General features: G+C 40.8%; 1 protein-coding gene across 1 annotated transcript in view; it reads left to right on the top strand.

The window, feature by feature from the left end:
• The window catches only part of LOC105394770 (histone deacetylase HDAC1), a 36073-nt gene extending 25151 nt beyond the window's left edge, over positions 1–10922 (top strand). The window contains exons 2-11 of the mRNA XM_011566682.3: positions 4121–4233; positions 4397–4514; positions 4684–4784; positions 5102–5345; positions 5715–5891; positions 6316–6418; positions 6965–7199; positions 7976–8065; positions 8401–8551; positions 9141–10922. Coding sequence (XP_011564984.1) covers positions 4121–4233; positions 4397–4514; positions 4684–4784; positions 5102–5345; positions 5715–5891; positions 6316–6418; positions 6965–7199; positions 7976–8065; positions 8401–8551; positions 9141–9217 — 1409 coding nt within the window. The 3' untranslated portion in view covers positions 9218–10922. The remainder of the gene's footprint in view (positions 1–4120; positions 4234–4396; positions 4515–4683; positions 4785–5101; positions 5346–5714; positions 5892–6315; positions 6419–6964; positions 7200–7975; positions 8066–8400; positions 8552–9140) is intronic.
• Positions 10923–12430: the final 1508 nt, after the last annotated feature.

Below are 12430 nucleotides of genomic sequence, written 5' to 3'. Positions count from 1 at the left end.
TAAAGTTTTGGAATGTGTGTTCTAGGGCCACTTGCAAAAACATATTAAGTCTGGATTTGGTGTCAAATCTCGATTTAAGAAACATCAGTCCATATAAAATTTGACGCTAAATCGAGATTTATCACTAAATCTAGATTTGATTTGATGGTGCAAGGGGTCCCTAGAGTATAACATTACCTAATCTTGCCTTGTACCAATATAGTCATTTAAATAAAGTGTGCGGTTCCAGTGTATGAGTGAAGTGTATAATTATAGTGTGACGCAGCCCCTTTATAGGCGTGATAGAAGTTCGCCAGCCGCCACCGTCATACCCCAAACCTACAGCAACAATCGTCGCGAGAATCTGGTGAGAGAATTCCAATCCCGATCTAGAGACCGGCTGACGCTGCTTCGGAAATACCAAGTATCCGCACCACCGTAGTTTACCATCTAGACCTTTGAGGCACCTGACAGAAGGCATTCATTATCATCCTTCCAAATGCTCAATTTGAAATGTATCTCAATTTCCTGAACGAGAGTGGTGGTTACTTTCGAAGTTAGTTTTCTTACTCTAGTAACTAAGAAAAACGTGGTGATTAATGCATATTTTTTTCATCTCATATTGCTTTTATTTTACCATGTATTTATCCAAATAGCACAGTATCCAGCAGAATATCATTCAATGAATTTACCTTTAGTCAACAACAAAAAACCTCAAATTCTTTATTGCATGAACAGTGTGCCTACTATCTGTTATATTTTGAAAACGATTAATAATTAAACTAGTGCGTATCCAAAAATATCTAGCACGACGCTTCCACCATCTAGCAAAATATCAACGAATAAATTTAACTTTAGTTAGTAAATTAAAATATCCCCAATTCATTCATTCATTCATCCTGAACACTAACGTAGGTATCCTATTACACAAACATGTGCAGGGTTAAGGACCACAAACTAATATTTTTCCCACAGCAAACGTAATTCTTAAAAATAAGCTCTCTTTCAGACCAGAATAAAAATTTAAAATAAACTCCGGCATAGACCCATTGCGCCAAAAGAAACAGAACATCTGCAAGCCATAAAATAAACCCAAAATGAAACAATGGAGTAAAAGTAGACAAAGCCAAAGTTGGTTAAACAAAATTCCCACATTGCAACAAAGATACTTTCAAATAGAATATAACAAAAATGTTATAGACAGAAACTGCACCCCTAAAACAATAGCTCACCGAAGATGTTAATAGAATTCTTTCAAGTATTTTTTGACCGCTTGGTATATGGAGAGATTTAGCTGTCTACATCAACGAACGCCATTCAAGGGAAACTGAAAAACGAACATAGGTTAAAATACAAATAATAAAATCAATATATCAACTATAGTCAATATGCAACCGCTGCCTACATATGAGCCAGCTAGAACTAAATAATAAATAGAAAACAACAACCAATAAATTTTCAATCAATTATCGCCACCATTCGAAGACGCACACAAACACGGAATACTCGTAAGTCTCATCAGTCCCGCCCACACTACCCAGCCCAAAAGCCACAGATGCAAGCCACAGGATCGCTACAGGAATCTACAGCCACAGAAATACAGCATCAGACACAGGGCCACTTCAGTCATCTACAGTCACTACACTACAGCATCAGCACAGAAGCACTTCAGCATCAGCACAGGACCACTCCAGCATCAGCACAGGACACACACTTTAGTGTCAGCACAGGACCACTTCAGCATCAGCACAGGAACACTTCAGCGTCAGCACAGGACCACTGCAGCAACAGCACAGGACCACTCCAGCATCAGCGCAGAACCACTTCAGCATCAGCACAGGACCACTCCAGCATCAGCATAGGACCACTCCAGCATCAGCACAGGACCACTCCAGCATCAGCACAGGACCACTTAAGAATCAGCACAGGACCACCCAGCCATCTACAATCACACACTACAGCATCAGCACAGGACCACTTCACCATCAGCACAGGACCACTTCAGCGTCAGCACAGGACCACTGCAGCATCAGCACAGGACCACTCCAGCATCGGCACAGGACCACTTCATCATCACCACAGGATCGCTCCAGCATCAGCACAGGACCACCCCAGCACTAGCAAAGGATCGCTCCAGCATCAGCACAGGACCACTCCAGCACTAGCACAGGACCACTTCAACCTCAGAACAGGACCACTCCAGCATTAGCACGGGACCACTCCAGCATCAGCACAGGACACAAGAACTACATCGGACACCTATAGACACACGGATCAATTCAAGCACCTACAGACAAACGGGAGCATTGGGTACAGACACACGGATTACTTCAAGCACATACAACACGGAGAACATCGGATACTTACAGACAAACGGATTACTTCAAGCACCTACCCCACAGACACACGGACTATAGCGAGCACCTACAGACACAGGGACTACAGCGGGAACCTATGTACATGCATGCAGTACTACATCGAGCACCAAAAGACACACGGATTACATCGGGCACCTACAGACACAAGGACTACATCGGACACCTACAGACACACGGATTACAGCCGACACGGACTATATCAGCAATCTACAGGATTGCAGGATTACACCAGACACCTACAGGCAGAAGAAAATACACGGAACACCTACAAAAGCAGACCACGACATGCATACCAACAATGATTATGCCAAAGATGGCTTTTACGCTCTCCGAAAACCTATTTCCTACCTTTTCCTATTCTCCTAGATTGGCTAATTAGGGTGCATACTCGGTCGATGATATTCACTTTCCTCACCTATCCTTGAGCGTGTGTTCCTCCTCCCTTAAAAACTGAGCGCCCCCCAGTAGGCGCGGCGATTTCCGTGATACAGGGTAACTCCTGGCTGGTGGGGTGCATTCATTCATTCATTCATTCATTCATTCTAGAAGTGAATGTCTTCATTTTCGAATAATCAAAATGTGGTCGATTTGGTTCCGGTCCGACAGTCGTGTGAGAACCAAGTCACCTTGTGACATTCCTTGGAGTTACCACCACCGAAAATTAGCCATTAACAATCCTTAGGCATCGTCGCTCGCTAATCAAATCGGGCGTAACTTGTATGAATCTGATAGATGTTTTAGAGTCGAGCAACGCTGCTTATGGATTGTTAATTGCTAATGTGACTTGCCCACACGGTGCCGATACATGGACGATGACCAACGAAACTGTGCACCGAATCAGAGTTCCACAAAGAGCTATAGAGCGAGCCATTTTAAGTATTTCGCTTAGACGTATTCCCAACGTGGTGATCCGTCAAAAGAGGAAAGTGTTCAACGTCGGTATGCGGGTCGCCGAACTGAAATGGGAGTGGCAGGATACTTGGCTCGTGGGGAAACGGAAGGTGGAAAAATGCGGTGACAGAATAGTGGCCAAGAGACGGAACAAAAACAGTTTGAATCCTTTCTGCCAAATAAAATTTGAACTGTTTTATTAAAAACTTATATTATATGAAACAACTCAGACAGTTTGAGTCCTTTCTGCTAAATACAAATTGACTTCTTTCAATCAATAAGTATTTCGCTAAAACGACTCAAGACGGTTTGAGTCCTTTCTGCTAAATACAAATTGTCTTTTTTCAATGAATAAGTATTCCTCTAAAACGACTCAGACGGGTTGAGTCCTTTCTGCTAAATACAAATTGTCTTTTTTTAATGAATACGTATTTCTCTAAAACGACTCAGAGCGCTTGAGTCTTTTATGTAAAACTAAATTTTTCATGGTTTCATAGGAAATGCGTTTCTGTAAAAGGACTCAAACAGTTTGAGTCCTTTATGTGAAACTAAAAAATGTGTGTTTCATACAATGTGGGTTGGTCCCCCACATCAAAAAAGTATGTTGTAGTTGGTTTTTTACTGTGTTTGTTTTCTTGACAGGTAGACCCTACATTAAATAGCATGTTCTAGTATATAACTCAATTTTGACAAAGTTGTGGATTGAGGCCTTTCTGCGTAACTACGTCCATTTGTGGCTGGAACACACAATGTATAACATTAAAGAACTTACGAAACACATCACAACACATCCATGGAAAATTAAATTAATTAATTAATTAGTACAATATGCAGTGTGTAGATTTAGAGCTAATTTGATTTAATATTTTCAGGTGACATTGGCAACTACTACTATGGGCAGGGACACCCGATGAAGCCTCACCGCATACGTATGACGCACAACCTCCTGCTCAACTATGGATTATACAGAAAAATGGAAATTTACGTGAGTTTCACCTCGGATAGATACTATGAAAAATGTTAAGACAACAAAAGAATGCAAAACATTAACGAGATATTTTTAAAAGTGGCAAGTGCAATTTTGGCAAGATTATGTTTTCGTGTTGGTAATAATGATGAAATCAACTGAATAAAATTAACAATTTCAGCGACCACACAAAGCCACTGCTGACGAGATGACAAAGTTCCACTCGGACGACTACATCCGCTTCCTGCGCTCCATCAGACCAGACAACATGTCCGAGTACAACAAACAAATGCAAAGATGTAAGTTGGAAAGAGCATGATTAATCCTGCAAAGGAGTTTATTTCGTAAGAAGTTATTTTGTTTTCAAGGCACATGTCTATTTTTTGTGCTAAGACCGAAAGGTTGTGATTCTGCAGCCATTTGGATCTAATTTTATTACAATAAATTCATATTCAATTTGTTTTGCAGTTAATGTGGGTGAAGATTGTCCAGTGTTTGATGGTCTCTATGAGTTCTGTCAACTATCAGCTGGAGGCTCTGTGGCCGCAGCAGTCAAGCTCAACAAACAGGTTAGTGTTCATTACCTTAATGAAAATTGGGTATTAATTAATGTAGTTGCTTTGAAATTTTTTTGCTTGTTTATAATTTGTATCAACATTGATAAGCTGTAAAGAATGCCTCCTACAAGGCAAACACCTATTACAACAGACAGAGCTACAAGGCTCTGCCTAGTGGGTCAGATGGCCTTGTGTGAGATAGGTGCACCTTCGACATATGTGTAAAGTGTAACCAATCAGTGAAAAAAGCCACACGATAAATAAATAATTATTACTTTTACATTCACCATTCACCAAGCAACAAAAATTACAACCCACTTCCCCCACAGGCATCAGAGATCTGCATCAACTGGGGCGGCGGCCTCCACCACGCCAAGAAATCCGAAGCGTCGGGCTTCTGCTACGTGAACGACATCGTGCTCGGGATCCTGGAGCTGCTGAAGTACCACCAGCGGGTGCTGTACGTGGACATCGACGTGCACCACGGCGACGGCGTTGAGGAGGCCTTCTACACCACGGATAGGGTCATGACCGTGTCCTTCCATAAGTACGGGGAGTACTTCCCGGGAACAGGTTTGTGGAAACATTTTTAAGGATATAAATTTGAATTTGTTTAGAATAGGTTTTTGTCTTTTATTCAGACTATGAGAAACAAGGTTCTTACATTGTCATTTGGGTTTCATTCTAGAAATTATCATAAATGCCAGTCATGCAATTGTTCAATTTGTGAATACATAAATTTTTTATTATACCTATTTCCTGTCCTCCTTTGTATTATGATTATGACTAGATATTCCATATGTACCTATTTCCATTCATGAAGAAACCTACTTACGAGCCTATAACTTAACGTATCACGTGTAGAATAATGAATAGCGTCATAAACACCGTAACCTCAAAAGCCCGCCAGCTCAGCACGTGCTAAACCCATCCCTCCCGCAGGCGACCTGCGCGACATCGGCGCGGGCAAGGGCAAGTACTACGCGGTGAACATCCCGCTACGGGACGGCATGGACGACGACTCGTACGAGTCCATCTTCGTGCCCATCATCAGCAAGGTCATGGAGACCTTCCAGCCCAGCGCCGTCGTGCTGCAGTGCGGCGCCGACTCGCTCACAGGTCAGTGTGGTTTCGATATTGAGTCATCATAATAATATGTCTGGGTTGTAAGTTCCTCTGTCTTGAGTGAGATGCCCAAGCGTGCGTCCCTTGCTACTCACTGATAAGTCAGTGTACTGGGGATAAAAATGTAATGTCCCTTAAATATAGCCGTTAGCGTTAGCGTGATGTCCCAGTGTAATCACTTCGCCTGTAAAACATATAATTCACACGCTCAAAGTAGATGTTCTGGCAGCTGTATGTTTGTCTGATTGTGATTTCGAAGTTCCTGAAACGGACGGTGACAAGATTTTAAAGTAATGACTCTCAGTTACTTACATAAATGAAAACATTAGAGGCAAGTTTTGAGTCTTTGTGGCGGCCATATATGTATTATCAACACTATAGTCATGCAAACAAAGTCTAACCAACACTTCCCGTACAGGCGACCGGCTGGGGTGCTTCAACCTGACGGTGCGCGGGCACGGGCGCTGCGTGGAGCTCGTCAAGCGGTTCGGCTTGCCCTTCCTGCTCGTGGGCGGCGGCGGGTGAGTCTAATACCTGATTTATAAATAACAGTGTAAGGTTTTGTAGCAGTGGTCGGTTATGTAGACCGATGGTAACTTCTGACTGAAAAGATGTTAAAATAGTTGCTGCCCGTTACTACTATCTACCGTGCTAATGTGTGTTACGACAATAGTTAAATAAAACTCTATGTCATAATTTTGAACAGTTTTTGAAGTTAAACATATTTCAATCACACCTGTGTTCATTCTCACAGTATCCGTTTTATCGTATAAGTTCTTATCAAGCAGCTTGGATACAGTATACAATATTCCGTGAAATTTTCAACAGTTTTTGAAGTTGAACATATTTCAATCACACCTGTGTTCATTCTCACAGTAATTCACAGTATCCGTTTTATGGTATACGTTCTTATCAAGCAGCTTGGATACAGTATACAATAATGCGTGAACTCGTTCATACAATTCAATACGCCACTGCCGAACAAAAACTTATACATACATACATTTTACCGATGCCGTGTGAGTGAACCATAAAACAACAAACTAACCTTAACGTTTCTCCCGCAGCTACACAATCCGCAACGTGTCCCGCTGCTGGACTTACGAGACGTCGGTGGCGCTGGGCGTGGAGATCGCCAACGAGCTGCCCTACAACGACTACTTCGAGTACTTCGGGCCCGACTTCAAGCTGCACATCTCGCCGAGCAACATGTCCAACCAGAATACCCCGGAGTATTTGGATAAGATCAAGAATAGACTGTTCGAGAACCTGAGGATGTTGCCGCACGCGCCTGGCGTTCAGGTGAATAGGCATTCTTACAAATAATACAAAGAAATTACAGAGTTCAAGTATGTTGATCAGCGAACATGCTCCATCATATTAAACAAAAAAAACCGGCCAAGTGCGAGTCGGGCTCGCGCACAAAGGGTTTCGTAGTTAAATCAACCTATCTCAAAAACTATAAGAGATACTTTGATCAAACCAAAAATCGTTGAAAGAGTTAATTAGCATGCATCACCTCTATTTTTTTTAGAATTTTATACCCCGTAGTTATAAAAATAGAGGGGGGGGGACATACTTTTTACGACTTTGAGAGCTGATATCTCAAAAACCGTTCACTTTAAGAAAAATGTTTTTTAGAAAACTTTATATCATTTTAAAAGACCTTTCCATTGATACCCCACACGGGTATGTACATCGAAAAAAAAAATTTCATCCCTCAGTTACATGTATGGGGGGCCCCACCCCCAATTCTTTTTTTTACTATTTATATATAGTGTCATATTTTTGTAGCGGTTCATACAACACATATTCCCATCAAATTTCATCACTGTAGTACTTATAGTTTCCGAGTAAATCGGCTGTGACAGACGGACAGACGGACAGACGGACATGACGAAACTATAAGGGTTCCGTTTTTGCCATTTTGGCTACGGAACCCTAAAAATACCCCCAAAAATTATATTATGGTGTGCATCGTTGAATAAATAACTAGGTAATTGATGAAAAAATACGAAATAGCTTTAGATATTGTTCTCATGATTTCATTTTGTAACTGGTTTATTTTGAATACGTAGGTACAAGCCATCCCTGAAGACGCCGTCAACGACGAGTCAGATGATGAAGATAAAATCGACAAGGACGAGAGGCTGCCACAGATCGAGAAGGTATGTATTACCCCCACAGTGAATACAATTTTAGAAAAAAGGATTTCTTATTTTGCATTTGCTCAAAAATGTACTCACCGAAGGCCAGACCATTCATCAAGTAGTCAGATCAGAGGTGACTCCAGAGTACTTCTACAAAATCATCTTATGACATATAAACTATTAAACCGTCTTTCAGTATTTCAGTATCAAAATCAGCTGTGTACTTTTTAAAGATATAAGCATTGCAAAGACATAGAAGATACAGACAGCCCTGAAAAGTAACTTGTACTATGTAGTGATCACTGTTATTTATTGAATTATAGGTAATAACGTAACATTTGTTGTAACCCCAGGACAAGCGCATAACGGGCGACGGCGAGCTGTCGGACTCGGAGGACGAGGGCTCGGGCGGGCGCCGCGACAACCGCTCCTACCGCAGCGTGCAGCCGCGCAAGCGACCCCGGCTCGACAAGGACGGCGCGCCGGTGAAGGACGAGCTCAAGGGTGAGTGCCACCTCGCTATAGATAAATAGAGGCAGTCCAACTATTCAGCCATGGCCATGACAACGGAAATTGATTGATGATTCTAACTAATTGATTAAGCCGGTATTTAATCGATGTATTGAATTTTGTCTAATCAGATCCATCGGTCGTTAAGCCTAGTCAGAGGTCTTCGGGCGGCTTGAAAACATCTGACAGTCGGGTTGCCCACTTACCCGACAACTCTCTCAGCACAAGCTTGCTTGTGTTGGGGTCCACACTTGATCAGCGTGGTGGACTAGGCCAAACCCTTCCTTCATTGGAAGGAGACCCGTGCCCCAGCAGTGGGGACGTAATGGGTCGTGATGATGATGATGATGATGATGATGATAGATCCAGTTCCCACAGTGCCCTGCATCACGCTGCGTATTGCGTGTATTTTATGAACGCACGTACGTTTTCTGCGTGTTTTCTATACAAACGGAGATACTTACAAGGTTATAAGCAGTGTTCGGGCACGTAACCACGCAACGTGCAGCGTGATTCATAGTAGTGTGAGAACCGTGCAGTGAGGGTCTACCGATTACTAACGTGTAACCGTTTGTTATTCCAGCTGAAGACGTGAAAGACGAAGTGAAAAACGCGAGCGCAGCGGAGGAGCCAAAGAAAGAGGCGCCGACAAATCCCTGATTCAGCCGCGAGCGAGGCGGCGCCGCCCGACCGCGTCCGTAGCACAAATGTGTCGCACCTAAGTGAGATTCTGAATTTATATTTTTATTACGTCAAGAAGCTCATGCGGCTGAATTTAAACTAACGTAGATAAACATCTATGGAATTCCGCCTTTATGTTTGTATCTATGTATGTAATGTAAGATATTATGGTCGCCTCCAGACAAATCTGATCCATCGTAAGATAACAGTTACTTTGTTATTTGTAAGTAAGGTATTCTTCATATTTGTTAGCAGGCGACTTTACTATTTATTTAGACAACTTGGCAGTATTTTAAATCTGTTGTACGATTTTATTTGTGCAAGTACTGCTTTGAGTCAATGTAAAAAGTGATTTAGAGTCTTGATCTTGGGTCGCAATAGGTTTATTTTTTTATCTTCTTTAGGATAAGAATTTTGTCAAAGTATTATGTACAATTATTCTCTTATAATAAATTCCGAGTAAATTATGAAGTAAGAATTTGGCTGAAAGTCTTAAAATATTCCCTGATCTACAGTACACTTGATAAGCAAGTGATCACGATAATATAAAATCATATATTAATTATTTCATAATTTGACGAGTAAAAGGCTACATGTCTTTTCGGATCTTATACTAAGTATCAAGCCGCGTTTTCACGATTTGAATATACCGGTCCTACCGACTGATGCTACTCACCCGAGCCGGTCCGTTTTATCACTTGACATCTACAGACTCGGATCATACTCTACTTTCAATACTTTTATATAATCGTGAAAACACGTCTTTAAGTAACTAACTACAGTTAGCGTGTTGACTGGTTTGTATTTATGTAATACAAATATGATGAGGCCACTTGAGTCATACTGTCATATTTTTATTCCACATTGCCAGTCTTGTACAGAATGAAGTATAGAATTTAATTAACTATGATGACAACGCAGGTATTTCTTCGATTTAGATAGATAGAACTCTATTATGTCGCCGGTTAGCATTTTTTTAAACTCTGGTTGGATGACTAAAGCATTGTTGATATCAATTTAACTTAAATTAGAATTATTTAGAAAAAACCATATGGAATTCCTATTGTATATTGTGAAATTGTTTGCTCATAATTTTATAACTTACCAAATTGTTCATTTTAACGTGTGATACGATCTCTTATTTTCTCTCCTTGCTAATAGCTACTTACGTTAACAATGCAAGAAGACAAATAAAAGATCTCAATGAGCAGATACCATTATAATTTCATCTTTAGGTCAATAAACTAATTAAGGTATAACTGCATTTAGACTGAATTTTATGTGTAAGCTTCTGAAACAATTTCAAATGACCGAAAACAATGTTTAAAATCTATTACCCTGTGTTACACTAGGCCACATGTGTCAGTTACTAAATATGGCTAGTTGGGGTGAACGGCAGGGCCCGCCCGTCACGCTGTCATCTTTGCATTTATCTTGTACGTATAAATTAGATAATTTGAAAACTACTGTACGAATCTCTTCAGAATGAACACACATGAATCAATGTGTTGTTCTTCAAGCAATTAAATACACCGATGTGTCAATATAATACATGAACGACTGAAATAGTTTTTTTGTAACACTAAACATTACGATAGTTTTGTATGAAAGAAACCACTGGAATTTCGTTGTAAATATGCCTAATTTGTAATTTAATTTGTTATAATAAAATAATATCAAAATACTTTGGGTAACTGATGTTTTATTTTCCAAAATCCGATTAGGTAGCTAATGATGAACGAAAAAAATAACGTTCGAGGTAGATGCATGCGTCTGTGGCTCGGGATTACCTATCTAAAGCTGTTTTTAACAGCATGAGGAAATCATCACGCACGCGGGATTGCCCCGCACCCGATCCTACAAGTATTCATTTTGACGTGTGGAATATGATAGTACGCGAGACGCGGGAAAATGGCGTGCAATCCGCGTGCGTGATGAAATCCGCATGCTGCTGTTAAAAACAGCCTTAGGCTCAGCGCACACCAAGAGCAGAGCAGAGCAGAGCATATTGTGAAATCATTGAAAAATTTATCTTATGATAATTCCATACATTTCAAAATTGAATACACGTCCCAACTTGATGCTCGACCATGCTCGAGCTTTCTAGTAAATGTTCGAGTATGCGTTCTAAAGTTTGCTCGACCATGCGCGAGCATTTTGCAGTTCGGTGTGCGCTGACGCTTAGGCTCAGCGCACACCAAGAGCAGAGCAGAGCAGAGCATATTGTGAAATCATTGAAAAATTAATCTTATGATAATTCCATACATTTCAAAATTGAATACACGTCCCAACTTGATGCTCGACCATGCTCGAGCTTTCTAGTAAATGTTCGAGTATGCGTTCTACATTTTGCTCGACCATGCGCGAGCATTTTGCAGTTCTAGCGTCAGCGCACACCGAACTGCAAAATGCTCGCGCATGGTCGAGCAAAATGTAGAACGCATACTCGAACATTTACTAGAAAGCTCGAGCATGGTCGAGCATCAAGTTGGGACGTGTATTCAATTTTGAAATGTATGGAATTATCATAAGATTAATTTTTCAATGATTTCACAATATGCTCTGCTCTGCTCTGCTCTTGGTGTGCGCTGAGCCTTACGGACTGTAATGAACGGTTCTACCTTTTTTAGCATAAGATTTATTTGCCTAATCTCGTATTGCATAGTAACGTTTGGTCAAAGTCTCGTTACGCCGAAAATCGTATGGCATAAATCTCGTTTAGTAAAAAGTTATTTCGCATAACATTGTTTAGCCTAATAATGGTATTGCCAAATCTTGAATAGCCTAATAATGCTATGGCATAGGTTTATACAAAGTAATAATATTCGTTTGGCTTTAACTTTGACGGAGCGTCTCCCTACATAGCGCAAACTGGTGCCTTGTATTGTTTCCGCTGTTTGGAAAACGCTCCGCTTTGGTTTTGATGAACATGTGCACCTAACACGCTCCTCCTCGCTTTGCTCGTCGTCGCACCTATTTTTAGGTTTCGATCTCATGGGGTTTGTAATAATTATATTGGTCTTTAACTTTCGATTTTTTGATCATACAATATCGTGATTTTCGGGATGTAGGAGAAAAATACCACAATTTGTACATTTACTACATACTTAATATATTATTTATTAAGATAACATTAGGAGAAACAAGATTATACATAGGTATAGACGAACATAAATTTGAGCAAACGAAACT

The sequence above is a fragment of the Plutella xylostella genome, chromosome 29 (genome assembly GCF_932276165.1).
Source record: "Plutella xylostella chromosome 29, ilPluXylo3.1, whole genome shotgun sequence".
In the NCBI taxonomy this organism is placed as follows: Eukaryota; Metazoa; Arthropoda; class Insecta; order Lepidoptera; family Plutellidae; genus Plutella; species Plutella xylostella.
The sequence above is the reverse complement of the archived record's forward strand: the minus strand, read 5'-3'. Positions and strand labels throughout refer to the sequence as shown.